This window comes from Eriocheir sinensis, chromosome 19 (genome assembly GCF_024679095.1).
Source record: "Eriocheir sinensis breed Jianghai 21 chromosome 19, ASM2467909v1, whole genome shotgun sequence".
NCBI lineage: Eukaryota > Metazoa > Arthropoda > Malacostraca > Decapoda > Varunidae > Eriocheir > Eriocheir sinensis.
This window is the reverse complement of record NC_066527.1, coordinates 507,875-532,446: the sequence shown is the minus strand read 5'-3', so window position 1 is coordinate 532,446 and position 24,572 is coordinate 507,875. Positions and strand designations below refer to the sequence as shown.

The following is a 24,572-nucleotide window of genomic DNA, read 5'->3' as shown; positions in this document are numbered from 1 at the left end:
AGGGTGTGGAATTAAGCTGTTTTAGGCCCAAGCAAAGCAGCCTCGGGGTCACGTACTAGTGCATGAGTAGTGAAAGTATAGATTAATTGACATGCAGACAGGCAGGCGGGCAGACACAGGTAAAAACTCAGGTAAAAACTATAAACAGGGAAAGTATACATATATAGAGACAGGTAAAAGTAGGCACTTATAAGACAGCTTTAGAGAGCAGACAGGTAAAAGTAGTTAATTAGAGTATATAGACAGTCAGGTAAAATAAATTAAGTACCTATATATATACAGTTAAAGAGCAGACAGTCAGGACAGGTAAAAGTAGACAGTTAAAAAGGAGTATTGATCGACAGTCAGGTAAAATAAATCGATATATGTACAGACAGTCAATAGACAGTCAGGCAAAGTAGACAGGTAAAAGTAGACAGTTAAAGAGTATACAAAGACAGTCAGGTTAAGTATATAGACAAGTATATAAGAGACTTTTGAGATATACAAAGCAAAATAGTGATGTATAATTCTTAGCATGATAGGAAAAATATAAAATACACATAGATAGATAGATTGTCCAAAATAATGCATAATCCTGCCTAAAACAATCAAATATAAGAGACGTTTGAGATATACAAAGCAAAATAGTGATTAAAAAATAACTTAGAATGATAGGAAAAATATAAAATACACATAGATAGATAGACAGATAGTCCAAAATAATAAAATAATGCATAATCCTCCCTAAAAATCCATATATAAGAGACGTTTGAGATATACAAAGCAAAATAGTGATTAAAAAATAACTTAGAATGATAGGAAAAATATAAAATACACATAGATAGATAGACAGATAGTCCAAAATAATAAAATAATGCATAATCCTCCCTAAAAATCCATATATAAGAGACTTTTGAGATATATACAAAAAAATAGCAATAATAACCATAGATGGATAGATATATAGCCCAAAAATAACGAAATAATGCAAAATTCTACCCCAAAACCCACAGATAACAGACTTTTAAGCTGTAGAAAGCAATACAGTGAGTAAAAATAACTTAGAGGGCAGAAAACCGAACAAAATAAACGCATTGTCCGTCATGTCGTCTGGAGGTGAGTGTGTGCCCGGCCATGTGCTGCCTTTACGTCGTATTTACGCCCCTTTCCCTCATATTTGAACTCACTTTATTCGTTTTGTTCAATTTAACGAGTATTTGCAGTGTTTGTTGGGGTGTAAGTAACCGGGGAATATATTAACAGCCTCGCACCCGCCCTGTCTTCTTTTACGCCTTATTTACACAAGTTCTCCTTCATCTCGTGGTCGTTTTTACTCATTTTCATTCATTTTGTTCATGTTTATTAGTATTCAACATGTTGAATACGTTGTAAATAGCTTGAAAATATAATAACAGCATCTCAGCCTCCCTCTCCCTTCACGTCTTATTTACACTCGTTTTCCTTCTTCTCGTGGTCGTTTGTACTCATTTTTATTCATTATATTCATGTTCATTAGTATTTCAGATGTTTGAATGGTTGTAAATGGCTTGTAAATATGATAACAGCATCTCAGCCTCCCTCACCCTTCACGTCTTATTTACACTCGTTTTCCTTCTTCTCGTGGTCATTTGTACTCATTTTTATTCATTATATTTATGTTCATTAGTATTTCAGATGTTTGATAGGTTGTAAATGGCTTGTAAATATAATAACAGCATCTCAGCCTCCCTCTCCCTTTCACGTCTTATTTACACTAGTTTTCCTTCTCCTGGTTTTTATTTTTCACATTTTTATTCATTTTATTCATGTTTATTAGTATTTACAATGTCCTATAGGTTGTAAGTGGCCTAGAAATGTACTATAAGCCTCCCAGCCTCCCTCTCCCCTTTCATGTCTTATTTACTCTAGTTTTCCTTCATTCTGTGGTTATTTTTACTATTTTTGATGTTTTATTCTTTTTAACAAGTATTTACGATGTCCTATAGGTTGTAAATGGACTGGAAATGTTTTATAAGCCTCCCAGCCTCCCTCTCCCTCTTATTTACACTAGTTTTCTTCCTATTGTTATTTTTACTAATTTTTACTTGTTTTATTTATCTTAACATGTATTTACAATGTTTAGTAGTCAAATATGTCAGTGTATATGAATTCTCTGCCCTCACATCTTAATATGGCTTGGTTTTCTGTCTGCTTGGAGTCATTTGAGCCATTATCTTTGTGTTAGGACTTAATCCTCATGTTCATATTCAGTCCTCACTTCTCTGGCTCTTGTTAGTTTAAATATTACCATATCTACCTCTTATTTACTTAACCATTTACCTAACTATCTACCTACCTTTATATTTGCTTAACTATCTCACACTACCCACTGTACTTACCAACCTATCTACCTATCTAGCTACCTATACCTACCTACTTCTTTTGACCTGTATTGCTTTTTATTGTATCGTAGGTCCTCCTCCTTCTGGTCCTCTCTCACACACACACACACACACACACACACACACACACACACACACACACACACACACACTGCTTGTCTTTGGCATTATATTATTTATTTTGCCTCACTACAATACACTATCACACTATATGTTACCTATCTATTTATTTACCTGTCTTCCTTTCACCCTATCCACCTCTGTGTGTGTGTGTGTGTCCTGGTGTGGCCAAAACTCACCTGGTGCCATTCTAAGAGAGTTTCATTATGATTTCTGTATCAATTTTTCTTTATTTCCCTTGAACCCTTTTCATGGATCTCAATAATAATAATAATTCCACCTAACTGTTACCCTTGGCTTTGTGTTCTCTGCCCAGCCTATGCCCCTCTGGTCAGGTCAGGTCACTCAAGTTGTCAGGTCATAATCAAGATGACAGGTTATAATAATTCCACCCAACTGTTACTCTTGGGGGGGGGGTCCTCTACCCACCCTACCTAATCCCCTCCAGCCCAGGTCAGGTCACTCAGGTCATAATCTTGCTTGAAATGTGGGTGTGTCCTCCCATGAGGGTGCAGCCATGTCAGTACCTGTTTAAACCCTTAGTGAAGTACTCCCAAGAGCCACACACCCACACCCACACATGGCCAGTTTATCCTCAGCTGTTGCTTAGTTTAGTCCTTGCCTTGGGTCAGTGAAGATTAGAGAAGTTGCCTGTTGGTGTTTATATGGGTGGTAAGTGAGGGAGTGTGTGGCTGCCTACATATATACATGCCTCTGTGTAGTATATATTCTTAGGTCAGTCCTTGTCTTGGATCAGTGTGAATTGAAGAACTGCCTGTTGGTGTTCCTATGGGTGGTAAGTGAGGGAGTGGGTGGCTGCCTACATATATACATGCCTCTGTGTAGTATATATTCTTAGTTCAGGCTTAGTTTAGTCCTTGTCTTGGGTCAGTGTGAATTGAAGAACTGCCTGTTGGTGTTTCCATGGGTGATAAGTGCGGTTGTGGATGCCATCATAGTTACTACATGCATCTGTGTAGTACATATTCTGTAGTAAGGATTATTAAGTTGGCTAGATGCAGTAAAGCTAATATAAAGAGTAAAAGGGCAGTCAAGAGTATTAATCCTAAGTGGCTGCCAACATATATACATGCATCTGTTTAGTTCATATTCAGTGGTAACAATTATTAACCTGGTAGCAGCAATGGGCCAAATTTGTGGCTTTACAGTGTAGCAGCGACAGGCCAAATTTGTGCCATGATATAAACCCTCCAAAATAGATGATACATAATCTGATCACAAATGCTTTGATATATATTATGAACTGGTTTGTGTGAGGGGTGATTTTTTCTAATTTTTCTCGCTTATTAACCCGCTGCTACCGGGTTAATAATGATACTAAAAGAGTAAAAGGGGCAGTCAGAGTATAAATACCAAGTGAACAAGGTGATAAAAGATACACAGCCTGCCCACCACCCTACTCTGGCTGCTGAATTCCTCTGCTCTATCACAAGCATCATTGTCTCAGAGAACAATGCACTTTGTGATTACATTTTTTTTTATGGCCAGTTACTAGTCAGTCTGGTCAAAGTTGTCACACTAAAGTGGCTTCATAAGATCTAGACCCTTCCTTCACTACTGCAGGACCCAACACTACAAAACAGAATGAAATATGAATCACCTAAGATAGTTAATAAATAGGAAATAATGTCCTTTTCGCTTAGTGTTCTTATCTTCCCTGCTGTGGTTAATATTCATGATGGAAAATACCCACAACCATGATGGAAAATACCCACAACCAACAACAACCAAAGATCTCCCATGTAACCTAATGAGAAATAGCTCTATTCAGTGGTAAGGTTACGACTTTGGTAACCCTGGGCCCATTAGTAAAGGTTGTGTGTTAGAGGCTGTAGTGATAACACCCGGCCACACCGAGGCGAGGCTGGGAACTCTCCCTGCTGATACCAAGGCCTCACTAAAGCACACTGGTAATCATATAACAATGCTCTGGGTGGGGTCCTTGGATTTTTTTTTCTGGTCTCCTTGTTCTGCAAATTGTTGACAGCACTACATGTGACTTCAGTTTTTATTTATTTATTTATTTACTTATAGATTTACTCACTTATTTTATTTCACCCATTTTCCTATTTAGTATTTGCTGTTTTATTTAGAAGATAAGGATGTTTTGAAAATAAATTCTTGTCTTTTGTGTGTTGTGGAAAGCCTTAAAAATCTTGCTGGTTAGTTTAGTTCCAAATCCACCTTCTCTAGGCCTAGCAATGACTAACTATATATTCTCTCTGTAACCTGCATTACATTTCCACTTTCAGGTAAAAAGAATAAGAAGGGGAGGGGGAAGGGAATCTCCCTCTCGCTGGGGGAGTTCCTGGGCGCCTCCAACAACAACAGCGGCTCGTCGGTGGTGGTCAACAAGAGCAGCTGGGCTGAGGAGAGCGAGGACTTTGAGGGTGGGTGATGGGAAAGACACAACAAGGATTAGAGTGACTTCAGTGGACCGTATTGGCTATCCGGCAGCGACTCAGAGAAAGTACTGTTTTGATTTAACTTGGTTCCTCTTTTCTATTTCAGGAAAAATTAATACTGGCTGTCGCTTTGAGCCAAATGTCCAAACGTGGTACCTGCTGGTAGAAAAAAATGTATTTACCCTTTGGTGGTAAGGTTTTAAGGTTTGCGTCTGTGTGTGGTGTGTGTGACCACTGAGGGGCGAATGTGCCGCGGGCCGCAGTCTCCTGAGTGGCCCAAACAGGAAAAACACAGCTTGGAGGTTTCGTATTTTTTCGCTCAGGGCTTTATTTTGCTCTCCAGTAGCTTAAGAATGATTTAAACTTGCTGTTAAATAATTGTCAGTAGCTGTTTTGACTTCTGTTCTTAAGATAAGTGATTTGCAGAAGCCCTCTCCAGCGAGAGGGCTTCTGCAAATCACTTATCTTAACAGAAGTCAAAACAGCTACTGACAATTATTTAACAGCAACTTTAAATCATTCTTAAGCAGTGGTCACACACCACACACAGATGCAAACCTTAAAGCCTTACCAGCAAAGGGTATATACATTTTTTTCTACCAGCAGGTACCACGTTTGGACATTGGCTCAAAACGACAGCCAGTATTAATTTTTCCCGAAATAGAAAAGAGGAACCGAGTTAAGTCAAAACAGTACTTTCTCCAAGTCGCCGCCGGATAGCCAATACGGTCCATTGAGGCTCTTGGTATAAGTAAATGTAGAAACTGTTGCATCAGCCAATACCAAATGGGGGTGATATAGAAAGACTTGCAAATTGGTAACCTATTGGTTGTATATTGACACCTCATATAGTGGCACCTTCGCTAACCCAATGTATATTAACCAATCCTAAATTTGTAACCTATTGCTTGAACTGGTGTCAAGGGAAGGGCTTTTTTATTCATTTGTTTTTTATTTACGTAATTATTTCATGTTTCACTTATGTCACCAGTAGGTTTTCTTGGTAGATCCTGATGGTCGACCTGAGCTTGTTATGGGGCAGGCAAGTGTTTATAGTGGCGCCATCTTGTATTTTATTTCATTTATTGATTTTTTTCTTTTATATTTCACTTTTGGCTCTGGTAGGATTTCTTAGTGAGTTCTGATGGTCGACCTGAGCTTGTTATGGGGCAGGCAAGTGTTTACAGTGGCGCCATCTTGTATTTTATTTCATTTATTGATTTTTTTCTTTTATATTTCACTTTTGGCACTGGTAGGATTTCTTGGTGGGTTCTGATGGTTGGCCTGAGCTTGTTATGGGGCAGGCAAGTGTTTACAGTGGCGCCATCTTGTATTTTATTTCATTTATTGATTTTTTTCTTTTATATTTCACTTTTGGCACTGGTAGGATTTCTTGGTGGGTCCTGATGGTTGGCCTGAGCTTGTTATGGGGGAGGCAAGTGTTTATAGTGGTGCCATCATGTATATAGACTCATTGAAACAGCGCCTTCACAAACTGACCCCCGTCCCCATAGAAGATCGCTACCAGCCTGAGCGTCTGGTGCTGCCCACGGCCCCGCGCACTGCCCGGGAGCCTGATGTGGACCCCGAGAGAGTACCGAGGGACCCGCCCTACACTGCCTACATCGCCAACTTGCCATTCGAAGTGGATGACAGCGACATCAACCGGTTTTTCGGGGACCTCAAGGTGGGTGACAAGCTGTGAAGTAGTGAGGATGTGTATAGTCTTTGAATTCTGACTTGAGCCCTGTGGCTTGGCCAGGGGAAACCTGCATTGTTTATGCATCTAGTGATGACCTGCACATGGCGATCTGTCTCACTGTTAGTCTGTATGTTATCTGTTTATGGAATATAGATATATTCATACTGTGACTGCATAGTGTTATGAATGGCTTGGGATTTAAGGGAAAGACAATGACTCTGTAAACCTTCCATTTCACTTGACAACGTGGCTCATGCGATGGTGCTGCACCATTCACCCTTCCGCCACCATGGAAGATTCACGTAGGTCTCACTCTCACTTCCTGCACAGCCTAGCAAAAGATATTATATATAACGTAAATATGAGAGAGGGGGGGTAGCGAGCTCCTCTGAGGAGAGTGATGGGGTGATGGGGCAGCAGCGCGGCTCAGGGGAGCTGTGCCTAAAGGCTCAAGTTAGAGTTGATCGACTATAGTGCTGCGTGATGATTTCTGTATTGGTGAGTATACCTGCGCAGTGAGTGAAGCTACCAACCAACCCTTTTGTTTATCATTTCTAAGTCACAGCTGCTCAGGGTAAGAGCGCTATAACTCTTCAGCCAACAGTGGAACACTTTGAACACAGAGAAGGGCACAAAGTAACATACGGTATCGTAGTCATAATTGTAAGCAAGGTGGCCAAATGTAATACTTCTTACACATTAAGATCAGGAAAAATGTTTTTTACTTTTTTCTAAATATATCTTGCCAAATTATAGGTGTGTCTTATATTGCAGGAAATACTGTATTTATATTTTTTAATGAAGCGGACAGGAGGTTCAAATTTCCCCTTCAGTTTCTGAAAACTGTTTTATGCTTCACACTTCTTTATTCTCACTCTTCTGTTTACTCTCACGAACTACACATCTATTTTTTTTACGAGGCAGATCTGAGCTCCATATCCTGCCTTCATCTTTTTCCTGGTACCTACTTTGTTTTATGATTTATTTTATGTTTCTTTATTCTCACAACTTGCCTTCATCCTTTTCCTCTTCATTTTATGCTTTACACTTGTTTATTCTCACTACGTTTCATTCTTGTTTATTCTCCCTATGTTTCACGCCTCTGTTTCCTCTCACAAAGCATATGCGAGCCCCACAGCTGCCTCCTCTATCCCCCACAGGTCAAGTCCATCCGCCTGCCGAGGGAGGGAGGCGAGGGCGGGCGCTTCAAGGGGTTTGGCTACGTGGAGTTTGAGACCCGAACTGAGCTGATTGAGGCCCTGTCCAAGAATGATGATGTGAGTACTGGCTGGGGATGCTGGGGGGTCTGTATGTCTGGCTAGTGAAGCAACAGTGATGAAACTCTTATAGCTAACACAACACAGCACAGACTTTTTACTGTATAGGCATCAGCTAACACAATACAGCACGGTAATACACAACAGACACTTTGCCTAACCCAACAGAGCACATTTTCCAATTAACACTGACTTGGTAATGCACAGATACTTTACCTAACACAAGACAGCATATATCCAAGCCAACACTGTCTTGGTAATGAAGACACAAGGTAACACAACACTCACTAACACTCAATAATGAAGACAAGCTAACACAACACTTGCTAACACTCAATAATGAAGACACTAGCTAACACTCATTAATGAAGACACAAGCTAACACAACACTCGCTAACACTCATTAATGAAGACACAAGCTAACACAACACTCGCTAACACTCAATAATGAAGACACAAGCTAACACAACACTCGCTAACACTCAATAATGAAGACAAGCTAACACAACACTCACTAACACTCAATAATGAAGACACAAGCTAACACAACACTCGCTAACACTCAATAATGAAGACACAAGCTAACACAACACTTGCTAACACTCAATAATGAAGACACAAGCTAACACAACACTCGCTAACACTCAATAATGAAGACACAAGCTAACACAACACTTGCTAACACTCAATAATGAAGACACAAGCTAACACAACACTCACTAACACTCAATAATGAAGACACAAGCTAACACAACACTCGCTAACACTCAATAATGAAGACACTAGCTAACACAACACTCACTAACACTCAATAATGAAGACACAAGCTAACACAACACTCGCTAACACTCAATAATGAAGACACAAGCTAACACAACACTCGCTAACACTCAATAATGAAGACACAAGCTAACACAACACTCGCTAACACTCAATAATGAAGACACAAGCTAACACAACACTCGCTAACACTCAATAATGAAGACACAAGCTAACACAACACTCACTAACACTCAATAATGAAGACAAGCTAACACAACACTTGCTAACACTCAATAATAAAGACACTAGCTAACACAACACTCGCTAACACTCAATAATAAAGACACTAGCTAACACAACACTCGCTAACACTCAATATTGCAAACGCTAGCCAACACAACACTTGCTAACACTCAATACTATAAAAGAAACACTTGACCTCACACAACACAGCACTCCCATGCCAAAAGTTACTGGATAATGTGAATGCTAGCCACCTAACACACTGCAGCACACTTCAAAACCAACATAGGTATACTCCTTTCCACAAACCTGGCCTCACGTACAGCCTCTTGTTAATTTTTCTTTTGTCGAGAACAGTGTCTAGCGGGCTTTTTTGTTGCTGTTCCTGTTTTTTGGCCTTGATCTGCCCCCCTTGCTGTAAAAAGATAAATAGATAAATTAAAAATGCTACAGCTGACTGGATATACTGAATAACTTATTGCCCCCCCCCCAACTCCGCAGGTCATGGGTAACCGCAAGATCCGCGTGGACATTGCCGAGGGCGAGGGAGGCAACCAGCGCCGAGGGTTCTCAGACCGTGGCAACCGTGATGATGACCGCATTGACCGCAGTGAGGGCGTGTCAGACTGGCGGGCGGCCCCTCCCAGGGAAGGTGAGGGTGTGTGCTGCTGGTGACGGGCGGGTCTTCCACTTGTCTTTATTTGTTTGGTTTAGTTTTGTAATATTGAAGATGAAAACCCAGGCATTTCCACACTTTTTCCTTTTCTTTTTCTTTTTTTTCTTTTTCTTTTTCCCTTTCCTCTGCCTTTTCCTTCTCTGTTCCTGCTTTTCCTATCTTGTAACTCTCCTTTACCTTTTTCTTTTCCCTTTTCTTTGTTTTCCTGATTTTCTATATTCGTGGTTTCTGCCCCTCACAACCCTCCCCTCCCTTCTCTACCCTTTTCCTTCCTTGCCTTTTCCCTTTTCTTTGCCATTTCCTATTCTACACTTCTATGGTCATGCTTTTTCTCCCTCAACCCTCCCCTCCCTTCTCTACCCTTTTCCTTCCTTGCCTTTTCCCTATTCTTTGCCATTTCCCATTTTTCTACACTTCTATGGTCATGCTTTTTCTCCCTCAACCCTCCCCTCCCTTTTCTACCCTTTTCTTTCCTTGCCTTTTCCCTTTTCTTTGCCATTTCCTATTTTTCTACACTTCTATGGTCATGCTTTTTCTCCCTCAACCCTCCCCTCCCTTTTCTACCCTTTTCTTTCCTTGCCTTTTCCCTTTTCTTTGCCATTTCCTATTTTTCTATACTTCTATGGTCATGCTTTTTCTCCCTCAACCCTCCCCTCCCTTCTCTACCCTTTTCTTTCCTTGCCTTTTCCCTTTTCTTTGCCATTTCCTATTTTTCTACACTTCTATGGTCATGCTTTTTCTCCCTCAACCCCCCTCTCCCTTTTCTACCTTTTTCCTCTTCCCTTTGCTTTTCCCTTCTATATTCATCCTTTTTTTTCTTCACAAAACTCCTCTCACATTCCTTTGCCTTTTCCTGGTTTTCAACGCTTCTATGCTCATGCTTTCTGCCTCTCACAACCCCCCCTTCCACAGATCGTGATAACCGCAGCCCCGTCCGTGGAGGGTTCGGCGACCGCGACAGAGATCGTGGAGGCTTCGGGGACAGGGATCGTGGTGGCTTTGGAGATAGAGATCGCGGCGGCTTTGGAGATAGAGACCGTGGTGGCTTCGGCGATAGAGACCGTGGTGGTTTCGGCGATAGAGACCGTGGAGGCTTCGGAGACAGAGATCGTGGAGGCTTTGGCGATAGAGACCGTGGTGGTTTCGGGGACAGAGACCGAGGAGGCTTTGGCGATAGAGACCGAGGTGAGTACTGTTGAGTATTTTGTTGTCTGTTGATGTTTAATAATGTTTACCTTTTGCTATTTTATGTACAGGTTAAAGAAAATGGCAAAATTATATAGCAGCTTTCTTTGTCAGTCTGCTCTGTAGTGTTTTTTTTTTTGTGTGTGTGTGTGTCATGTTGCAAAATCATTTGGAAGAGCCACATGCACACACACACCCAGACAGGCTAAAGGAGTGGAGTCGCAGATGGGAAATGGAATATATATAACATCAGAAAATGTGGTGTGATGGAATTTGAGAAGAGTAAAAAGAGAACTTCAGGTAACTATACAATGAGAAACAAAAGCATTAAGGAGAAAGTCTGCCGTGGATTAAAATTGCATCTATGGTCATGAATAATTTATATGTTGTATATATTAGTACCTTTTGTTATCATATGAAAATTTCAAGCTGATCAGATGAAATGAAAAATTAAGATAATTATTTTTCATTGTTTTTATTTAATTTTTGAATTTTTCTCAGCCATTTTTTTAGACTTTCTTCTGACATGCACATCTGATGATTCATTGTTTGTCTAACAATTTAATTTGGCAAGATTTTTATTTATTTATTTATTTTTTTTTTTTTATTTAAAAAAAATTGGATAATTTTCCCATATATATATATATATATATATATATATATATATATATATATATATATATATATATATATATATATATATATATATATATATATATATATATATATATATATATACAGTAAAACCCGATTATCCTAAGCGGATTATCCGAAAACCGGATTATCCAAATTGATCTGATAATGCAATTAAAAAAATTCTATACTAAAACGTTATAAAACATCAAAATAAATAACAGTAATTACATATGTACTATATTAACACATTTAAAATTGATAAGAACAGTTAAAATGAATATGCTTTCTAATACGTATTGTCAAATAGCTTGTAACGAATAGATCAATGTATTAGACAAAAACATTAAACAAACTCTCAACAACACCACGTCCGCACCTTCGCCCAGCAAGGACGAGGTGCGGCGAATCTAACAAACTACTGCACGACTACTCTCACACCGCATTCTCAAGACAACGACACAAACACGACTCCCATCTCCACTCAATGCCACATTCCCCTTCCAACATACGAGTTGCGCGATAATATGAGTCATCATACTGTGTCTCCACCTGCACGATGCATCAAGGTCAAGCTTGCACAACCATTCACAATCGCACTCTGCAACATTCACAATTCAGATCTGCAACGCTCACAAGTATCAACATACACTGGTCCAGACAAGGAGACACACAGACAAACATACAATAAAACTTTTACATCACATGTTTTAAGCGCACTACTTTGTTTAGCGTGGCGGTGTTTGTTTGGTTTCATTGTTTACATCGTCGGCGGCAGTCGAACGCCACAATGCCAACGATCAAACTGGCGCGATCAAAATGGCGGCGATCAAAATGGCGGCCATAAATCCGGATTATCCGAAAATCGCTTATCCGAAGAGGCTTCCCCTTCCATTTCGGATAATCGGGTTTTACTGTATATATATATATATATATATATATATATATATATATATATATATATATATATATATATATATATATATATATATATATATATAAACTTTGCCATTTAAAAAAAAAAAAACATCTTGCCACGTTTTACTACGATATATGATCTTGTATGTCTGAAAGTTTCATGAAAATTGTGCAGAAAATAAAAGCAAAAAATAATTTTGTTAATTTTGTACTAGTTTTGAGAAAAACGGGATTGAAGTTTTGCTAAAGTTCTTCGACCCAGTGAAGGTACTGTACTGTTAATGCTATTTTCATATGAATTTTATGGGATCAGTAATCACATATCAGTGAGTGCATAAAAGGATCAGGCACCTTGTCCCCCCTTATAAAGGTATTAATCGCTCAAAAGTGAGGGTGTCAGGGCGCGCCACGCCCCTCATTGTTGCAAGGTTCGATCAGTACTCTCCAGGTGCATAGCTATCGGTTGGAATTCCTTTGGCTGTCTTCCTCTTCTTCTTTATTGTCTTCGGTGTAATTCTTCTCTTTTCTCTCATTTCTAATCCTTTTTCTATGTATTCATTTGTTCCAAACATCTTTCTGAGCAGGTTGTACTTTTCATATCCATAATTGTGTTCCAAAACTGTTACATGGGTTACAAACTTCACCCTGAAGATTGCTGCATGTTTAATTTTCCAACATTTATTCCATACTTTGGCATGCCAGCTAATGTGCCGCAGTCAGCGTGCCACGCCCTCGCAGTAGCCAGTTTAAATCTCCTCGCTGTTGGCATTTAAATTTATGTCTGACTGAATTTTTTTTACCATTCGAAAGCTAAAGGATACGGTGTTACCATAGAGCATATAACTCAATTTTGTATTTTTTGAAAATTGTTTTCATATTTTCACGGCAGACTCTCCCCTTAAGAAAACTTCATAGGAAAAGGATCTGGGAGTGACTGTATCAGATAATTTGTCACCAGAGAAACAAGGTCAAGAACATAACAGTTGCTTCTCAATATTTGGGTGAGGATATGAAGAAGAAATTAAGGAGGAGGCAGTGGCTGAGTGGTTAGTGTGCCGGCGCCGCGTCAGGAGTTGCAGGAGGGACGCGGGTTTGAATCCTGGCCGCCACATAGCTGGGATTTTTCAGTCACCGCCAAGTGGCCTAAGACTACCCACATGCTGCCCTGAAGACCACCTATCAACCCAGACTCTAGATTACCTCTCCAAAGAGACTCAAAGATGAGCTCCAGGGGGCAGTATGAGCCAGTTCAAGATGGCGCCAATATAAACACTCGCCTGCGCCACAAAGGGCTGGGCTGACCATCAGGCCCCACCAGTGAAAAAGCCTAACGGCGTAATAGGCCGCGATGTAAAAAAAAAAAAAAATTGTGACAGTGATACATCCAAAGTTGGAATACGCATCAGCAGCATGGTCGTTGAGTATGAAGTTGAATATAAGGATTAAGGATATTAGAGAGGATTCAGAGGGCATCAGCAATGGTGGTTCCAGGACTGAGAGATATAACATACCAAGAGAGACTGAAGCAGTTGAACCTACCGACACTGGAACAGAGAAGAAAAAGAGATCTGATTTCGGTGTATAGGGTGCTGAGTGGGTTGTAGAAAGTGGACAAGGAAGATGTAATAACACGGGATACAAGAGACTCAAGAGGCCATGGAAGGAAGATGAAAAAGGATGCCTGTAGAAGTGACACCACACACACACACACACACACACACACACAGTTGACAAGGAAGATCGAATACCATGGGACACAAGAGACTCAAGAGGCCATGAAAGGAAGATGAAAAAGGATGCCTGTAGAAGACGCCAAGAAGAACAGCATTCCACAACAGGCTGGAAAAGAACAATTCATGAGTTTAAGCCCAAATTGGATTATAGTAGACACACTCGCAGAGACGGAACAGTGTGATCGTAACTCCTTTCCCATATATCACAATAAGGTAAATACACACACACACACTCCATGAGTAGGTTAAGTCCTGTGTATCACAAATGTGTATATAATAATACCATTGTGCAGGCGGTGGTGGCTTCCGAGACCGGTACAGTGACAGAGACCGCTATGGAGACCGGGACCGAGGCTACGACAGAGACAGAGGTGAGGTACCGGGGGGAGGGAAGGGAGGGGAAGCATGTGCTGGGGGGAGGGAGCTGAGGGGAAGGGCTGGTGAATGAGCTGTAGTGAGTTGCGCAGTGTGTGTGAAGTGATCTGCTGGAAGTTCTTGTAATAGCCGAGGAGTGGAAGGGGAGACTGATGGAAACTTGGAAGGTGTTGGAAGGCTGTGTGAGTGTGGGAACGAGTAATTATTATAGAGTGCCTGTGTGTGTGTGAAGTAATATGATGGAGGTTCTGGTAATAGCTGAGGAGTGGAAGGCGAGAATGCTGAATGTGGAATGAGGTTAGTGTTGGATGATATTTGTATTTCCTTGCATGCCAATACATCCATTTCCTAGTAAGTGCAGATGAAGTAATTAGAATTTTGATCAGTATTACTTTTTGAGGTTCACTGATCCAATTATATGAAGAAGTAAAAACTGGACACTATTGAAGGCTGGCTTAAAGTACAGTACAGTCACCCCTAACAACCTGTGACTCGCCAAATTTTGGGGCCACCCTTTGCTGTGAGTTCATATTTTTTTTATGTTTCAGGAGTTACAGATCTTGAGACAACCCAGCATTTTCTTTGTGTTTTATCTTATGTTCATAGAATTTTATTGCTTGATACATTACACACAATATATCAGTTTGCACACACTATGGTTTTCACAAGAACACCCTAACTTAATGTGATGATGTCTCATGAATTATCCTTCTCTCTTCCTCTCCTCCTTTTCCTACTACTCTTTCTCCTCATCATCTTCCTCCTCCTCCTCCTCCTACTCATTCTCTGCTGCCTTCTCCTCTTTTCTTCACCTTGTTCTCCCTCCCTATCCTTTCCTATGGCTGGTTTTACAGGGTACAGGGACAGATATGGTGACAGGGGTTATGACAGGGACCGAGGCTATGACAGGGATCGAGGCTATGACAGGGACAGAGGATATGACAGGGACCGAGGTAAGCTGGAGCCTCTCTCTAGCAAGGGTCGAGGCTTTTCATTACCAGTATCATATTATCCTTCATCTTTTTTTATTTTTATTATTATTATTGTTATGCTTTTTTGATGCCTGTTTTTTGATGATTGATTATTATTATGGTTAGTCTTTGTCACCCGCTCCCCCCTTTTCCTGTACTGGTTAAGGATAGAAATAGAAATGATACTCAGAAACACATAATCAAAGGGAAAAAAATTGTCCATCTTAATAATAAATCACATGGACAAAAAAAGAAAAGAAATTCAGCTTGTTATTTGGAATTGTTGACCAAGAGATCAGTGTCAATCCAGAGGTGGTTCAGGCAAGGAGCATTCATGAGTTTGAAGATAAATATGGATGTATATAAAGATAACTTGGATAAATATGGATATAGAGGCAGGAGAATGAGAGCATGACCCAAATTTAACTACTGCTAGGTAAATATAATACACACACACACACACACACACACACACACACACACACACACACTTTATAGATTGAAAATTATTATGTTATTGTCTGTTGTGGCAGTGCATGAAGCTATTTGCTTATGCTATTAGTAATGGACTCATTTACTGCTCCTACAAATTATTATTATTATTATTATTATTATTATTATTATTATTATTATTATTATTATTATTATTATTGTATTCATCCCTGGAACATGGGGATTAAGAATACATGCCTGACTCCCACTGCCTGCTGCAAGAGGTGGCTACAGGGAAGCTCCTCTGACACTGGAGTTTGGGGCAGAGTCTGGGAGAGCCCTTAACTAATTCCTGCCTGGACTATTAATGAGAATGGTCATGTGACATATTCTGCTTCCCATCTTGCTTCTGCAGGATGTGGGAACTCTTATGATAAATGGGTGTTATTATTATTTATATTAGTGCTGTTAATTAAAACATTGGAAGGTGGGAAATGGGTTTAGGGAGACATTGAATGGGGTGGAGAATAAAGCAAAGATATCAAGCTGTTGTGATTAGTGGTACAAGTCTGTGCACTGTGTTGAGGGTCCAGTGAACAGCACGCCCCTGACAGGGACCACTGCCTTGCACACAGCCCAAGATTCGCACTCAGCGGCCCTGTGCCCACACCTTTGCTTCCTTTGTTACCCAGAAATAATTGCCATCATGCATTCATTTTGCCATGATTAATTTTCAGCAATGCAATAATTTACTTGATTAATTTATAGCAGTAATTTTGTAGCTTGTTCAGATTCACTTTTCTTTGGCTTGTTTGCTCATGATGATATTATTGTAAATGCCATTGCTAGTATTAGTCTTTGCATAGCTTATAGTAATTTTCTCTTGTGGGTTGTATCAGTTTTTTGGTCATGATCCACTCTTGTGATATTTTTTGTCCACAAGTTTCCGGTGGATGTAAGTTTTTTTCTTCATGTAAATATGTGTGTTAGTTTTTCTTTTTTTCATGTAATTATGTGTGGATGTCAGCTTTTTTCCTTCCTTTCATGTAGCGATGTCTCTTTGTCATGTGTCACCCTTTCCGTATCTGTGCTGCGGCATTGTCCCTGGTGCCTCCATCCCCTGTGTTGTGCATCGCTGAGCTTTGTTTCCTTAGCCTTTTAGAAGCAGTCAGTTGCGGGCTTTTTTTTTTTTTTTTTTTTTCATATTTTTTTAATATTTTTTACGCCCTTGCACTGTCTCATCTGCTTTAAAAAAAAAAAAAAAAAAAAAAAAAAGGCCTCTATTACATGTCCCTCGCATCCACACCGCACCCACCCACTGTAGATCCTCACCCTTATCTTCCCCTGCCTGCTCCCCCTTCCGTCTCACCTTCTTCCCCTCTGCCGGATGATCTGTGCTAATTTCCAGGGCGGTTTGGTGGGTCAGGTGGCGGCGGTGGCTTCCGTGACGACCCCTGGCGGAGGGACCGCGGCGATGGTCCCCCTCGTGGTGGTGGTGGGTCGGACAGCGCGCCCAGGGAGAGGCCTAAGTGAGTGCCTGGGGTCTGGGATTGACTTTTTCTTCTTGTAGTATGCTTTATTTATCTTAATTACTTATTTTTCTCTTTTTTTTTTCTCTTGTATTTTTTTTCCTTTCATTATTTTCCTCAATTTTTTCTTTAATATTTTTTTCCATTTTTTTCCATTTCTTGTTTTCTTTTACCTATAATCTTTTCCATCAGTTATTCTTTTATATATATTTTCCATTATTAGTTACTTTGTTTTTATAATTCTTCCATTATTAGTTATTTTCTCTTATATTTTTTTTCCATTCATTATTTTCCTCAATTTTTTTCTTTAATATTTTTTCCATTTTTTTCCCCATTTCTTGTTTTGTTTTATATTTTCCATCAGTTATTCTTTTATATATTTTTTCCATTATTAGTTACTTTTATATTTCTTCCATTAGTTATTTTCTCATATATTTTTTCATTAGTTATCTTCGTTTGTATTTTTTCCATTAGCTATTTTCTGTTATTCAATTATTTACTCATTATTTTATTATTATTTGTTGTTCTTTTCTTGAGTACAAGGGAACAAGCACTCCATATATTGGTTGTCACTAGGTATATACAAGCTGTTATATACCTGATTTTTATTGCCCTGGTCTTCTGCTCCCTCCCCTACCCCCCCTCACCTGCCTGTCTTTGCCAGGCTGAATCTGCAACCCCGGGGTGGTGGCGGCAGTGGTGGCGGCGGCGGTGGCGGTGGCGGTGGAGGCGGCGGTGGTGGTGCAGATGAGAAGAAGGAATCAGGCGGCACTGTTGGTGGTGGTGGCGGCGGCAGCAGCGGTGGCGGCAGCAGCGGTGGCGGCGGCGGAGGCGGTGGTGGCGGTGGCGGTGGCGGTGGCGGTGGTGGCGGCATCTTTGGGTCAGCCCGCCCCGTGGACACTGCTGCCCGGGAGAAGCAGATTGAGCAGAAGCTTCACCACGGGAGGGAGCCGCCTCCCCCCAGAGGGTGAGTTGTGCCGGCCGCTAGTGTTTGCTGGAGATGAAGACTGCTTTGTTTTAATATCTTTTCTCGTACCTAGACTTCCCATGCAGTAGACTCAGTTTTGCAGAAGTATCTTTTTCTTTTACTTTTAGCTCATTGTAGTGGAATAGTTCACTAAATCAAGATTAGCGAACAAAATCTATATGCATAATACAGCGCACCAGTCATTGTTTAAAGCAAGATATACTTTTTACATATTTTACATACACACATCACAACAACAGGACACACACTGCGCAGAATTAAGCACAGCTGTCGTGTGATGCTCAAAGCGTGAAATCTCATAGCAGGAGAACCCACAAAATTGAGCAAAATTTATTGAATTAGTGCAATAAGTTGAGAGAAAAGTAACAGAAAGGGCTGGATTTCAAAACTCACCGTGCCTTTTTACAATAAAAGTACATTATAATTCAAACAGCAGAAGGCACAGAAAAAATTCAATATACTATTTATTAATTTTCTTGTATAGTGTCCTTTACTCCTGAAGTGGTATGGATGTAATATTTTCCTCAGCTTTTCTTCAGCTTCCCTCCTTTATGTATTTGGGCCGTTGGCTCCTTGGACCAGTGGATATTGGAATGTGAAGACTTTACTGTGCTGGGTAGTGAACATTAGGTATTCTCATCATTTGTGTTGCTTGAATAATTCCCATCCCTGTTTCTCCCCAGTGGCAAGGAGGGAGGAGAAGGAGGAGGAGGAGGAGGTGGTAGGGAAGGAGGAGGTAGTAGGGGAGGTGGAGGTGGAGGTGGAGGAGGAGGAGGAGGAGGCAGCATCTTTGGGGCAGCTAAGCCAGTGGACACAGCTGCCCGTGAGCGCCAGATTGAGGAGAAACTGCGGAAGCTGGAGCCTGCTGTCAAGTGAGTTTTTGTGACCATTAGTTGGGGTCAGGTGTTTGTTCCTTCATGATAGGGCAGGAAGACTGAGAGGCAGCATAACCACCCTCCACATAACTAATTGGGAGATGGGTACAAACACTTAACTAGCCTCTGTTGGTTGTTGGTAAGGGTATCATTGTGGAAATACAGAGAAAGGCAATAATGAGTGATGGACATCTTGGAGAAAGGAATGTTTAGGTCAGTTTTACTCCACTTGATTCTTCTTAAGGTGGATGAGATTTTGTGAGGGATGGACAAATGGGTGGATGATTTTAATGGATGCTGGATCTGTGAAAAAATATCTTATTGTGGAAGAATAATCTGTTCTGTCTCTATGGTTTTAGTGGAAATATGGTCCAAATTGAGTTTGGGGCTATTTTAAGTAAATATAAGTAATCACACAGTCTTTCCCATCCTGTCCTATCCTTCCCTTCAATTATGTCTTGTGCCCCCAGAGATGAGCCTCGTCGCTTTGAGCGCCGCGACGATGACAGGAGAGATGACCGCAGAGATGATCGTAATGACTGGCGGCCTGAGAGGAGAGATGATAGAAGGGACGACAGGAGAGATGGAGGAAGGGATGACAGGAGAGATGGAGGAAGGGATGACAGGAGAGATGGAGGAAGGGATGACAGGAGAGATGGAGGAAGGGACTTCAGGAACGGCCCCCCCAGTGAGCGTGAGGAGCGGAGGGTTGTGCGGGACGGATCCATGGACAGCCAGCGGAGTGATGGCCAGCGGGGCGATGGCCAGCGCAACGATGGTCAGCGGAGTGAGGGTCAGCGTGGCGAGCAGCATGACGGCCCCGCCCACCCCAAGGAGCACAAGGAGCCCCAGGTGAAGAGCCAGATCACTGCGGAGGAGAAGGTGAGAATGGCACACTTTTATTATTATTGTTATAGGAGATAAATCACTTGTCTTCTGTATGAATTTCTGTTTGCCTCCTGATGGCCCTCAAGCACTAATGCCTTCCTTCCCTTCCCACCTACATGTTATTATGGGTTTCTTTCATGTACACTTGTCTTCTGTTTGCCTATTGTTTCCCTTCAGGTCCTAATGCCTTTCTTCCCTTCCCATCTTACATTATATTATGAGTCTTTGCTTCCCATCTTACACTATATTATGAGTCTTTGCTTCCCATCTTACATTATATTATGAGTCTTTGCTTCCCATCTTACATTATATTATGAGTCTTTGCTTCCCATCTTACATTATATTATGAGTCCTCCCTTCCCATCTTACATTATATTATGAGTCTTTGCTTCCCATCTTACATTATATTATGAGTCCTCCCTTCCCATCTTACATTATATTATGAGTCCTCCCTTCCCATCTTACATTATATTATGAGTCTTTGCTTCCCATCTTACATTATATTATGAGTCCTCCCTTCCCATCTTACATTATATTATGAGTCCTCCCTTCCCATCTTACATTATATTATGAGTCCTCCCTTCCCATCTTACATTATAATATGAGTCCTCCCTTCCCATCTTACATTATATTATGAGTCCTCCCTTCCCATCTTACATTATATTATGAGTCTTTGCTTCCCATCTTACATTATATTATGAGTCTTTGCTTCCCATCTTACATTATATTATGAGTCCTCCCTTCCCATCTTACATTATATTATGAGTCCTCCCTTCCCATCTTACATTATATTATGAGTCCTCCCTTCCCATCTTACATTATAATATAGGTCCTCCCTTCCCATCTTACATTATATTATGAGTCCTCCCTTCCCATCTTACATTATATTATGAGTCTTTGCTTCCCATCTTACATTATATTATGAGTCTTTGCTTCCCATCTTACATTATATTATGAGTCCTCCCTTCCCATCTTACATTATATTATGAGTCCTCCCTTCCCATCTTACATTATATTATGAGTCCTCCCTTCCCATCTTACATTATAATATGAGTCCTCCCTTCCCATCTTACATTATATTATGAGTCCTCCCTTCCCATCTTACATTATATTATGAGTCTTTGCTTCCCATCTTACATTATATTATGAGTCCTCCCTTCCCATCTTACATTATATTATGAGTCCTCCCTTCCCATCTTACATTATAATATGAGTCCTCCCTTCCCATCTTACATTATATTATGAGTCCTCCCTTCCCATCTTACATTATATTATGAGTCTTTGCTTCCCATCTTACATTATATTATGAGTCCTCCCTTCCCATCTTACATTATATTATGAGTCCTCCCTTCCCATCTTACATTATATTATGAGTCTTTGCTTCCCATCTTACATTATATTATGAGTCTTTGCTTCCCATCTTACATTATATTATGAGTCCTCCCTTCCCATCTTACATTATATTATGAGTCCTCCCTTCCCATCTTACATTATATTATGAGTCCTCCCTTCCCATCTTACATTATATTATGAGTCTTTGCTTCCCATCTTACATTATATTATGAGTCCTCCCTTCCCATCTTACATTATATTATGAGTCTTTGCTTCCCATCTTACATTATATTATGAGTCTTTGCTTCCCATCTTACATTATATTATGAGTCCTCCCTTCCCATCTTACATTATATTATGAGTCTTTGCTTCCCATCTTACATTATATTATGAGTCCTCCCTTCCCATCTTACATTATATTATGAGTCCTCCCTTCCCATCTTACATTATATTATGAGTCCTCCCTTCCCATCTTACATTATATTATGAGTCCTCCCTTCCCATCTTACATTATATTATGAGTCCTCCCTTCCCATCTTACATTATATTATGAGTCCTCCCTTCCCATCTTACATTATATTATGAGTCTTTGCTTCCCATCTTACATTATATTATGAGTCCTCCCTTCCCATCTTACATTATATTATGAGTCCTCCCTTCCCATCTTACATTATATTATGAGTCTTTGCTTCCCATCTTACATTATATTATGAGTCTTTGCTTCCCATCTTACATTATATTATGAGTCTTTGCTTCCCATCTTACATTATATTATGAGTCTTTGCTTCCCATCTTACATTATATTATGAGTCTTTGCTTCCCATCTTACATTATATTAAGAGTCTTTGCTTCCCATCTTACATTATATTAAGAGTCTTTGCTTCCCATCTTACATTATATTATGAGTCTTTGCTTCCCATCTACATGATACTGTGAGTTTCTTTTATGCACACTTGTCTTCTGTTTGCCTTTCTGATTGCCTCCTGTTAGCCGTCCAGTACTAATGCCTCTCTTCCCACCCGCCCACAGGTCGTTGACACCACCAACAAGTTCTCTGGCCTTGAGTTGGAGGCTGAAGATTAGGAGCTCAAATCCGAGTAGCGTGCCAGGCAGGCCGAGCCGTCTAGCCTGCAGGCGTTCCAGAGTGTGTGGCCGCCTCCCTGACGAGCTCTCGCTGCCCTATCCGGCACAGCCCCCGCCACCAGCCCAGTGACAGACACCCTGTGGTGGCTGTCAGTGTTCCCGGCACCTCGGCGCGTGCCCCGGCGTGGCCCCCACCCGGCTGCACCCACGCGGTCATCCGGAGCTGAGCACAGAGGGATGTCCAGGCTTTTTTATATGTCGCCGATTCATGCTGAGTTTTAGGGTTGTATCGTCTCCCTCCAGGCTGTGGCTGAAGCATGTTGCCTCTGAAGAATAACTCCTGTGTGTTACTCCCTTTGAGGTGGTGTGTTTCAGGCAAGTATTGGAAGGGATGTGAACAGTCCTGGAAATCTTCAGCACACACTGTTTGACCTCTGTAGTGTGATTTGATTTTAACGATTTTAAGTGTGCAGATCTTGGTCAAAGAAATGCCACTCATCATTTCCGCATCTCATGAGATGGTTCACGATTTTTCTCTGTATAACACTGTAGTCAATGCCGAAATCTAGTCTTTTTTTCTCGAGTCGCTTTGAAGACTTGCGTCAAACCCCCACAACACCGAGTCTTGGCAACACACCCAAGCCGCGGCGTTCCCAAGACTCGCTCAACATTTTTCTCAATTTTTTATTCCTGGGACGTTAGTTTTGTCCTTGAGTTGGCTTGAGAGAAAAGCTTGCAGAGGGTATTCGTGGGTGTGCCAGTGCCGGGTCACGCCGGGGCACAGCAGCCGGCGCCAGTGGTGCATGTATATCTCTCCCAGTCTGTTGGTCAGTCAGTCAGTCGGTCTGTTAGTCAGCTTTTGGCGGCAGTGTCGACAACACGCTGTGGTCTGACACGACTGCTTGTAGCCTTCTCTACCTGTGATGATGACCTCCCAAGGCTGTGTTGCCCTCCAGGTGCTTATCATACTGAGCTGTTTCCCCCTGAGACAGAAAGACAGGGAGAAGACAATGAGGTGAGAGAGAGCAAGGTGGAAAGAGAGGCCAGTTGAGCAGAGCCGACATTTCCCTCCAGTCTGACCGTCTGTGTTTGCGACTGATGCTCCGAGCACTGTCTGTGGCTGTCTGCCAAAGATGACTGTCACGTGTTTGGAGGGAGGCGAGAGGGAGAGAGGAAGGCAATGGGCGGAGAGATGGAGGAGGACGGGCCGGGCGAGGCAGAGAGGGTGTTGTCAGGGCAGGACTCGGCACTTAGTTAATGTTATCACTATTATGCTTATCATACTTAGTAGCTTAAGCAGCAGCTCCTGGTACCTAGCCGCCAGGATGCACTAAGGTTAAGAGATCTTTATTAATCTATAAATATATATATCAGTTTTGTTGCTGAGACATTGTAAAAGGAAATATAACAAAATACATAAATCATGGCCGAGTAGTTTTCATAGAATTAAATGTGAGTGTTGTTCTCTTGGATGTATAAGACGTAAAGTTAGGTTAGCGTTAATGTGTTGGGTATTTGACACGTGTCATCACTTGCTGTAAGCTTGTCACTTGCACTAACCTGAGCTAGCAGAGTAAGTATAATTTTATAATCTGCTTTTCCCTGTTTTTATGCCTTTGCAGAGTGTGCTAGGATTAAAGAAGACTTGGTATGGTAAGACATCTTTTTACTCCTTGGGCCCTGAAATTTTATTCTGGGGCAGTGTTGCTTATTATTATTACTATTGTGCTGTGTTATAATTTGGCATAATAAAGTAATAAATTACCCCTGGACTTATAACTGTAGGCCTTTCCCAACGTTTTCCACCTGTGATGTTAGTGTACTCAATTCCTCTCTGGCAAATGCTGTAAATTCATCCCTTCACCTGGTCCTCTGCCTTGACTTTTAGGATTGTCACCCATATTTTGATCATCCATTTGTTGTCAGTTCTCTGCATACATGATAAGACCGCTGATCTATAATATAACTCTCTCTCTCTCTCTCTCTCTCTCTCTCTCTCTCTCTCTCTCTCTCTCTCTCTCTCTCTCTCTCTCTCTCTCTCTCTCTCTCTCTCTCTCTCTC

At 41.0% G+C, this 24,572-nt stretch overlaps 1 protein-coding gene and 1 long non-coding RNA gene across 5 annotated transcripts; one reads left to right on the top strand and one right to left on the bottom strand.

The window, feature by feature from the left end:
- The first annotated feature begins 970 nt into the window (after positions 1–970).
- LOC127000480 (eukaryotic translation initiation factor 4B-like) lies at positions 971–24,276 on the top strand. Of its 4 annotated transcripts, none has more exons than XM_050864201.1 (13): positions 971–1,098; positions 4,757–4,894; positions 6,427–6,596; positions 7,772–7,888; positions 9,395–9,545; positions 10,482–10,754; positions 14,332–14,409; positions 15,268–15,366; positions 17,243–17,345; positions 18,010–18,312; positions 19,017–19,205; positions 19,679–20,090; positions 22,458–24,276. In XM_050864201.1, the coding sequence occupies exons 1-13, from the start codon at positions 1,086–1,088 to the stop codon at positions 22,509–22,511; spliced, it is 2,100 nt and encodes a 699-aa protein (XP_050720158.1). In that variant the 5' UTR covers positions 971–1,085; the 3' UTR covers positions 22,512–24,276. The 4 variants fall into 4 exon arrangements, with proteins under 4 accessions (XP_050720158.1, XP_050720157.1, XP_050720159.1 ...); XM_050864200.1 differs by having other exon boundaries at positions 6,424–6,596; XM_050864202.1 differs by lacking the exon at positions 15,268–15,366 and having other exon boundaries at positions 6,424–6,596.
- On the bottom strand, positions 5,853–6,415 carry LOC127000487 (uncharacterized). The gene is made up of 2 exons (XR_007754079.1): positions 6,063–6,415; positions 5,853–5,931 (listed from the first exon to the last, which is right to left on the bottom strand). It is a non-coding gene; the product is annotated as an uncharacterized LOC127000487 (long non-coding RNA).
- Positions 24,277–24,572: the final 296 nt, after the last annotated feature.